Consider the following 10,411-nt stretch of genomic DNA (forward strand, 5'->3'; position numbering starts at 1 on the left):
GGACCTAACTCTTTTTGCTCCCTTTGCAAATCTTGGCCCAGTATTACTGTAGTATGTAGAGGCCCCAAACTGATTCAGGACTCTGGTGTACTTTGGTGTGCAGTATGGACATACCACATCAGTGAGATAAGTCTATTCTGAAACCAGCAGGAGCAATTTTCTGAGAGCAGTTTTCCCTGGGGAGCATCCTGAACCCTTACTCATTATTAGTTTATAATCTGATCAGATAAGAGTAGGATTAATGTGAATGATGGGACCTGGTTTCAGCAAGGCCTGGATATGAAAAGAGAGGGGTAGTTAGCCATGTTAGTCTCAAGTCAGGCAGAAATCAGGGTGGATTTGCACCTTATAAACTACATAAATTAGAGATCTATAGCATAAGCTTTCATAAGCAGTGGACTTACTTCATCAGATGATGTGAAGCAACAGCTTCACTTGAGTTACTAGTTCCTCAGTGTCACCATACTCTCCTCAGTGTGGTACTTTCGCTTCTCGGGGGAATGCTTCCCTGTGCAGCTATGAATTGAACAACTCTGTGATTCTTTCCCAGTGAACTGAAAGAGAAGGCAAATGACACTTTGGGCACATGGGAAAAATTGTGTGAAGATCCTGGAGGATTGATAGACAAGAGGGGACAGAGGCAACACCCAACCATGAAAAATCTTGAGTTAACTGCAGCGAAGACACTGGTATAAACTCAGCAGCAGATGGTACCAGTGAATGGGATTGGGATGGAGAAGGAATTATGCTTAAGTAGGAAAACTGCAGATAATTTAGTGACATGGGAAGATTTTTAGAAATTGCTTGCAATTTTGGTGCCACAATTGGGCTTCCAGAAACTGGTACCAAAAATCATTAGTCACTTCTGAAATCTTACCTCTAGACTTTTTGTTACTGATTTAGTTTCAGCCTAACACAGGTTGTGTTTACCCTTATTTTCACTTGCCTTTTAGCAGCAATTTGTGCAGAAAGCAAAATGCTTCTTTACAGTCTATTGTTAGCTGTGATCTCATTTCTTAAGCACTAACAGCAAAAATCTGTGCCCTTTGTGCCCTAAAAGGCACTTACCTAGCTGCATAGAACAGTGATTCTATTATCCCTGCAGTAAGCATATACACATATACTGCACACACTCAGGTGGCTATGTACTAGCCAGGCAGCTACATAGCTACACACAGGCATATGCTGGCTAAATTCCCAGAAGGATGGAGGAGGAGGAAGGCCCTCCTGTATGTTAGCTCCAGTTAGGTGAGTGGGTAGGCCATGCATCCAGGAAACAGGTGACTTGAGTTTTTCATGAAGCGTGGAACCCCTGTCCAGCCAGTGCACAGTCTACTCTGTATGCTAAGTATATGCATGTATGCTTACACATTCATGCAATAAGGGTAACAAAGAGCAATGGAATGGTAAACTGCATATAAGTGCCAAAAAGGACATTTATGCAGGTGAAAAATGGCCATTTAGACCATTTAGTACCAAGGGTAAGAGACTGCCATGCTAACTATATGATATGGGCCTTCACACTCAGTATTTCACACTTGCCAAGTTACTAGGTGGGCAGAGAGGCAGCTAAATCCTTATTCAAGTCCAAATAGCATGCCTCTTTCCATCTCTATGGTCCTTTCTATTTATTTGACAGCCTCTCTGCCTGCTTGAACTCAGCAGCACCACTAAAACAGGGTCCTCTGTTAATTGTTACTTCATGTCTCCAAGAATAAAGGCCTCTCTGCAGCTCTCTTAATAAGTGGATTGTACTGTGCTGCATACTCTGCATCAAGTCCTTGAAAACACTTATTACCAGGTCTAGTGCATATTATTCGAAGTACTGTTCCCATTGTCTTGAAGGAACTACTAACAATAGTAAGCACTAGTCTGGGTAAAAAGTGTTAGGAGGATTAGACTTTATATCATTAAGGTTATTTTAATACCATCTGATATAGTATTGGCTCAAATGCCATTTATTTAATATAGGCCTTCCAATTACCCTACTCCAACAAATGGAAATCTACAGTGGCAGTTTTTTAAACTATCAAGTAGTTGTTAATAATATTTATTATCGTCCTTGAATACAGTGAAAATTTTACAATAGGTACCTTTTGCAGTAAGTGCAAAAACTTCTGTTTAAACTCCAAATGAATCTGCTACTCCCTCATTAAATCCAGTGATCTTGCCGTAACCCAAAGTTTGTATGGATCATTTGCATTTTCCTTTTGCACTTTAGGAATAAACAGTATAGGTAAGATGGTTGGTAGGCTTTTTGTTTCCTTGTTTCTCTAACAATGAACGTTCGCTTTTTGGCTAGGGACAGACATTCAAAAAGCCTGAGTCTGAATTAATTCAGTCTTTGCAGGTTAGTCTAACATGGCTAGGCTAAATCACTTTGTAACTGTACAGACATCCCAGACTGAAGGCACATGCCTACAGTGGCTCAGGCTAAAAGTCAGGGGACACTAGAGCAGCCCTCCCTTCCTTCCACAGTACTGAGCACTGAGCTGAGTGAGGGCATGGCCAGGCCCCGGCAGGATGCTCTGATTAGCCTAGCAGGGAATTGATAACAGTGTTCATCGATCAAAAAGCCTGAGTCTGAATTAATTTAATCTTTGCAGGTTAGTCTAACCTGGCTAGGCTAAATCACTTTGTAACTGCACAGACATCCCAGACTGAAGGCACATGCCTACAGTGGCTCAGGCTAAAAGTCAGGGGACACTAGAGCAGCCCTCCCTTCCTTCTACAGCACTGAGCTGAGAAAGGGCATGGCCAGGCACCAGCAGGATGCTCTGATTAGCCTAGCAGGGAATTGATAACAGTGTTTATCACTCCTAACTCGGTGTTTATGGCCCCATTAAGAAAACAACACCTCTCCGCAAGGCAGAGAGGAGGGGGTAATTCCTGCTTAGGAGCACCACTGCCCTTGCCCCGCCCCGCCCCGCCCCCGGGAGCAGGTACAGAGATGTACTCCTCCCCCTATTCTTGATCTTCCCCCACAACCCCTTCCTTTCCCCCCCACACGCACCTACCTGCTGGGGTGGGGGGTGTAGGTCTGTCTGTGTCTGTGTGCGCCTGTGCCTGTGTGTGTAGGGCTGGGGGGCTGTTGTGGGCAACACACGTGGTGTCACACTGGTTCGTGTAAGCTCGTCTGTGTAAGTGGCACGAGCGGGACTGCAGAGGCTATGGGGGGGGAGTGAGGGGCACTAGCAGGGCTGAGGGGAACCGTGGGGGGCCTTTAATTTTTATCACGGATTTTGGGTTTTTTATCAGAGAATTTGGCCGGGGGGGGGATTATCAGGGAAAACCAGGATCCCTGCTCATAAGTAACCAAATGTTTTAGAAGGAGAAACCAGAAATAAAGGATCACCTTCTGCTAAGTATAAATTCCAAATTATTCATAAATGAACATTAAGCAGTGTCCTAATGGTCTCTTTTATAGTAGAAGAAGTTGTACATAGCTGGACTGGAACTTTTGTTATCCATTTCATATAAAGGTCAGGACTCTAGAGAACAATTAAGAACCAGCTTTCTAATACTTTTGAAATTTAGCTAGTGCTTTCTGTTTCGACTTCCATCTTTCTCCACAAAAGTAACTGCTTCCATTTATAAAAATAAGAGAATTGTACCATTAACTTCAGTAAGAGCAAAGGCAGGTTTGTAATTCTGCAGATGTTTAAATTACAATTTAAGGCTTTACTGAAAGATTTCTGGGGGATATTATTTTACTAACAGCTATTTGATATCTTTTTGTTGGTCATATTTCTTGTGGAAGAAAAGGAAAAAAGAGGAATTCCAAGAAAAACACCATTCCAGTATCTGGTTTTACATTATTCACAATTATATTTCCCACATTAGAGAGAGACTGGACTCTGAAAAAACATAAACAAGGGAAGAAATCCTATGTTCTAATTCTTTCCCTTAAGATTGTTGGGTTTGAGTTTTGTTATAAAAACCTGGCATAGTTTTTATCTGCAATATTTTGCTTTCATTTGTACAATCACGTTTCCCAGAAAAACAACTTAATCCTGATTTGATTAAACCAGTGTGACACCACATTTAATCTCACCTGCTTTTACTGCATCCCTTGCATTTTGCACACAGATGGTATTTAGCACAACTGAATGCCAGAAATAATGAGTTTAAGTGTTTTGTTTATCAGGAGCAGAATTTGTACCTTTAAATGTAATTAATCTTCCAAAGGAAGGTCATATGGTCAAGACAGGATCAATACATGTTTGCTATTGTCAGTTCTTGTACAGTCTGCACTTTGTTCAGGGCTACATTAGGTTCGTTTGACATCTTTATTAAAAAAATGTAATCAGAATCCATTTTATTTTATTTTCAGGGTCCTAACTCAGTCATGATTGCCCTGGTAATGCTGTTGAATATTGGTTTAGCCATTCTTTTTGTCCATTTTCTAACTTGATTGGAATTAGGAAAGGTAAGAAAAGTTTTGTTTTCATTTAAGATTACTGTAATCCACCTCAATTTAAAACAGCCCGTTCAAATTGTAAAGATGAATTTGCAAACTTTTAATATTCCCCACTTTAATTTTAGCTATGCCTGAATGTGATTCAACATAGTTATTTAACGATGTAACTGTTTTGACCCTTCAGTGAAGTCATGACAACTAGTGGTGTTAGCCCACAATTCTCTGCAGTTGTGTCATCAGCCTTTTAAATGGCACCAGTCATACTCAGACACAGGGAAGGAGGCTTGCAATTAGGATGAGACGCAAGAGAGATGAAACTTGGAAAATTCAGCCAGGGGCCCGATCAGTCTCGCTGCTGATGATCTGTGGCTCTGGGGTCCTCTGAAAGTTGAAGCAAGCAGCCGTGTTGGAAAACAAACACAAAAAATCCGCTGAAGCAGCCCAGCCGGTGAAGCACGTTGGCTACTCCATCTGTTCCAGCAGTGTGACTAAACTGGAAATGTACGGAGCTGCACTTTTTGTTGATGGAAGCTAACAGCTGCTTTACTATTTTACCGTCTGATGTTTTTAGTGGGGAGATGGGAAAACGACTGCCAGAGGAATGTGGTCAGAGGATTCTGTTGCTGTGGAAGTGATTCCAGCGTTCACTCCTATCTCATTAGAAGAAATAGTTAGCAGCATCACTCACCAGTCTTATTCCATTACCTGCTGCTTTTAACATCTCCTGCAATGTTCTGGGAGATTGAATTTCATTTGCTTGTGCATGATTCTGTTCATTTGTTGTTTATTAAACCTGATGTATAGCCATGACATAGTACATAGTCCAGCCTGGAAACATTTACTAGTTGCACCTAGCAGCAGAAGCAGAAGATAGAGTTATAGTAAACATATATTTTTTTATTTGAAGGTATAATTCTTGAAACTCATTTTCCTAAGCCTATAAAGTCTTTTTACTTTAAGTTTTCGTAGGTAATATATGGTAATGATAAAATTTTAAGATGCTGTTTATATCTTCCTAAACATGCTCAAATGCTTGTGTCAATAGCAAGCAAAATTATTTAAGAGACAAGGGGAGAATCTTCAGGCAGTTATCAGTACATTAAAAAAGGAAGGTAGAATATCAAAGATACAAGTTTTGCATGGTGTTTTTTCTGACTCCGGTGTTGTGGTAATTGGTGATTTGAATGATTATGTTTCAACACTGAGATACTTTGCCAGCAGTTAGTCTCATCTGAGTGCACATTAATGCCAATGAAAGTTAAGCTAGTTAATATGCGTAAAGTATCAGAATTTTAAACTACTAGCTGTGTGTTGAATACATTCAGGTAGAGCATTTAGATCTGTTAAAATGATTGTTATCAATCTGATGCCTTCAGTGTCTTTAAAGTCCATCCATAATTTTACCTCAGAAAAAAAGAAATTAAAGCCTCAGTAATTCATTTGGAACGTTTGTCTTAAGTAGTTTTACAGTCCTTTGTTACAATATGATCATGTTTCTTTTATGTGCCATTACACTGTAATTATTGTACCCTATATGACTCAAAAAGCATGCTTATTTACTTAAAGAAATTGTATGTGGTGTGGTCGTTTGAAAGTAAATATTTTAATTTAAAACATAAAAAGCAAAGGGCTTGGATGGAATATGGTTTATTTTCTCTCTGTTAGAAAAGATTTCATATTTTATAGTTTTTAAATCTGTTTGTAAACTTTATAATTGTTTGCATGGTTTAATTGAGAAGTTACTTAATGACTACATTAGCTATCTTTTGATGCAGCACAAAGTAACGTAGGTGTGGACTGAATATTGTGTAGCCTTGAAACAGCTTAAAGCAGGGCAGTAACACAGTGGTGTTTTTTGCAGAAGTATGTTGAGAATCCTGTGTTTTGACCAGTGTGGAATAAAGAAGAAAGCAGAAAGAGAGCAAATGAAAATAATTTGTATATTTATTTTTTAAAGGGTAAAAGAAAATTATGCTTTACTTTAAATTTAGGAAAGTGATTTTTAAAATTAGAACAAATTTTTAAAAGTAACTGCATAAGCTTTGATTCATGGATAAGTGTTCCTTCCACCCCAGCCCACCCCACATCTCCTCCCAAAGGAGCTAATTTTCTAACTGACATATTTAATTCTTATTAAATATTTATTTAAAATACTTTATGCCCTGGAGAGAATGGGTAACACAACTCATGAAAATGTTTATAAATTTAAGTAAGCACGTAGTACCATTTATAAATATGTACAATTTATAAGCTTTTTTAAAAAACAAAGCTCAAAACAAATTGTTGGTATTTTTCTAAAATGCGCACAGCTGTATTTTACATGAAAGGCTATTTATAATTGATTGTTATACTGTACTCTACATTTTGGACAACACATGAAGCCTGCCAATGTACTTAATTATGTCACTGTCTCTTTAAAGTTTCTTGCTGTGAAAGAATTAACTCTTTATCTACGAGTTTCTCTATTTATAATTCTTAAACCCAAAATGTATAATGTACAGTTTTCACAACTGTATTTGCTCTAATAAAAACATGGTTATTAACAGAGTTGCAGATATGTTTTTTGTTATGTTTATGCAAACAGTGTAATACAGTGTTTTTCCTGAAAAATACCTCTTTCAAACTTAATCCTGGCTCCTTTGAAGTTGATGCAAGCTGAAGTCAATGGCATTGTCTGCAAGTGAGTCAGGATTTACCAAGCAATATATAATTTATAAGCAGAAGTTCAAAATACGTTGAAAGCTGTATTATGCAACCGTTCTCCTCTTTTGCCTACCTTCCTGGATAGGATTTTTATGTAATTTCAGATACATGAATAATGCTCATTGAGTGAATTGTTAATAAACCTTAAAAATCAGAGAGTGAATAGTCTCCCCATAGCTCTTGCTAGAAAGAAATCTGCAAAGATTTTTAAATTTCCCTCATTCTCAGGATCTGCACGGGTCCAAAACTAACAGGTAGATGCCATGTCCTTTAAACCAAAGTTCTATGCCAAGAACACGTGTGGATCCAGAACTCTAGCAAAGCTGGCTGGGATACATAGCAAGTACATCTGTACAGAGTTTTATTTTCTTTCCCTCTTCCATTCCAGCTACTTGCTAACCAGTACTGAAGCATTCCCGTGTAAGCAGCCAGGAACCGCATGCCCCGCAGACCACACCAGCAAGTACCACACACCACAGGGGCTATACCAGGGCAAGCCACAGACCTACAGGCTGCAGGCCACAGACACACTTTTCCCCTCCACTATGCATCCCCACTGCACTATGCATCCATGTGGGCACTGTCCCCACTGCTGTACAGGGTGCCCCCCCTCACTGCACGTCACCCCCCCACCACCTCTGCAGTAGTGATCCCCCCATGCTGCACAACACAGCCACATGGCTCCAGAGTCCTCCTCCTCCATCCCTAGGACAGAGACAAGGGCTGGAAGTAGCAGTTGGAGGAAGGAGGGGAGACTTGGAGACTCCTGCTGCTGTTGCAGCCAGAGCAATTGTGGGAGGAGGGGAGGGCACATCAGCTGCAATTCAACACTTTGTAGGCCACATGTGGCCCATGGACCACCAGTTATTTAGCCCTGAACTAGAAAAAAAAAGATACAGCAGTTTTCAGGAGCTTCCCTTTAATGGCAATACATTTTAGGAGCTTTTTAAGAAGGTAGCTGTGCATTTACTCTTAATTTGTCCTCATAAAGTTAGCTGCAAGCATGCTGTTTCTACATAAAGAAACCATCTCTAAAGGCTATTTTGACTCTACCTTGCACAAATGAGTTCTTGAGAACAAGGAAGGGAGAAAGTTTCTATAGTACTTTGATGATCTGATTAAGATGTTATCAAACCACCTCTTCCTGATCATACCATATTCTTCATATCTTCAAAAGTGGGATTTGTGGGACATGAAATATTTCTGCAGTATTATGAATGTGACAGTGAACCAATTCATGTGAAAATCTTCCCAGTAACAAGCAAAGGATTTCCATAGAAATAAAGAAGACCATGTTTTCATAATCAGATTTAAAATATAGTATCATTCCTCATTCTCACAATTTCAGGCATAATGAGACTGGAGATGAATGGGAACTTTACCTGTGGCTTGTGGAAACAGAATGCTGTTGTTCCAGAGGCACATCTTTTCCAGCAATGTAAATTTTCTTACTTATTTTATTATGCTGTATTGATTTGTCTAATTAGACAAGATATTCTCTCTTCTGTTGGAAGATTCCAAATGAACAACTGTGAGGCACCAAAAGCTGAGAAAATCTATACAATGTCTTCCTAGCACATACAACAATCCTTTATTTAACCTCGGTTCCTCTTTTGTATTTGATGGGAAGCTAGGGTGGGAAGTGTTTTAGTTTGTGTATTGATATGACACTGAGGGGAAGAAAGGATTCAGTGTTAAAAAATTCTGGTCCTGTGATATATTCAACCAAAACCTCCCTCTTACATTTACAGTATAAACCACTATCAGTCATACTGAATGCAGACTTCATGAAAAGAAAAAAGTGACCCTTCTGTGAAGCTTTCCTAACAAGTCCAGAAAATAATCATTTGCACAAACATTTTTTATACAGAGGGTGTGTCTACATGCGATGCTTTACTGCCCAGTAGACTAATCTACAGGGCAGTAAAGCATCATCATGTAACTGTGCTCATAAATGCTACTACTCAGTATATTAATCTACTGCACAGTTAACTAGCATCTGTACATACTAGCTAGCTACCTGTAAATGCTAGCTGCCTCATTGGTGGGACAGCTCCCAGCCACCACTGGCTGGGCAAGGATTCCCCACCCAGCCAGGGGCTCTGGGGCTCGCTGCTAGCTGCCCCACCAGCTAACCAGGGCAGGAGGCTGGGAAAGATTCCCCTCCCCTGCAGCTCTTTCCCAGCCCCCTGCCCCAGTTGGCCAATCAGGGCAAGGGGGGTGGGAAAGATCTGTGGGGAGGAGACTCTTTCCCAGTCCCCTGCCCCGATCCACAGACCAGGCACAGGGCTGGGAGGCAGGTGCCCTGGAGGTGGGACAGCTTCCCCCAACTCCCTAGAAGACGAGAGCCTGACTCTGATGCCCCCTGCCAGCCCAAGGCTGGCACCGAAGAGAGCCTAGAGCTCCTTCTGGCTGCTGTAGGGGGGCACAGTGGGGTGATGTAGCCCTGCCCTGAACTGATCCCTGAGGGAGTACATGTAGATGCCCAGCTGGAGAAAGCTTACTGTGCAGTATTTTACTTCACAGTAAGCTTTCTGGGCATTAATTGCATGTGTAATGTCCAGATAGAGAAGCTAAGAACCCTATTAAGATATAGCTAAGCTATATAATGAAGAATTCTGACAAAGCTGGGATGCTATGTAACAAACCTACTGCCACGTAAAGACATTCATATTTTTAATTCCTGTATGTTCATAAGTTATGGCTGCTAAGTATATAAAAGTGGTTCTGGAAATAGTTTATTAAATGCTCATCTAGTCAGAGGAGATGGCCCATTCTACTCTCCTCTTCCTGCATGGTTACCTGAAAACTGGAGAGTTAAAAGTGAGATGAAGAAGATAACTAAGCCTTCAAAATTTACTATTTCCAAATTCCCTGGTTTAATATTCGCAGAAATAGTGAAGAACACAATTAATATTAAGCAGAATAAAGAACTGTATGGGGTAACATGCTCCAGTAGAGCCATCTGCAGCATCTGTCTCAAATATTGAAATCCCTGCAACTATCGCAATTCCTTCCTTCCCCTCTCTTCCTCAGGAAAATAACTAACAAAAGCAGCATCTGCCAAAAAAGAGGTATGCTACTAATTTACAGGCTACTGTATTAAAAATGAACTGAAACAGGTATCATCTGCTCCATAACAGAAGGCTTTCAGAAAGAAACAGATTGTAGCACTATTGGCATTTAGTCTGGGATGGAGATAGAAGTTTTACATCTGTTTGTCTCAAGGTTTTGTACTGCTAACTGATCACTTTCTGGATAAGAACTGATAGGAACAATGAAGTCCCT

At 40.3% G+C, this 10,411-nt stretch overlaps 1 protein-coding gene across 1 annotated transcript in view; it reads left to right on the top strand.

The window, feature by feature from the left end:
• Nucleotides 1-6,963, top strand: part of JPH1 (junctophilin 1) — a 135,773-nt gene extending 128,810 nt beyond the window's left edge. Inside the window, exons 5-6 of the mRNA XM_019498707.2 lie at nucleotides 4,334-4,429; nucleotides 4,605-6,963. Of these exons, the coding sequence (XP_019354252.1) occupies nucleotides 4,334-4,414 (81 nt within the window). The 3' untranslated portion in view covers nucleotides 4,415-4,429; nucleotides 4,605-6,963. The remainder of the gene's footprint in view (nucleotides 1-4,333; nucleotides 4,430-4,604) is intronic.
• The last annotated feature ends 3,448 nt before the right edge of the window (nucleotides 6,964-10,411 follow it).

Source organism: Alligator mississippiensis, chromosome 3, assembly GCF_030867095.1.
Source record: "Alligator mississippiensis isolate rAllMis1 chromosome 3, rAllMis1, whole genome shotgun sequence".
NCBI lineage: Eukaryota > Metazoa > Chordata > Crocodylia > Alligatoridae > Alligator > Alligator mississippiensis.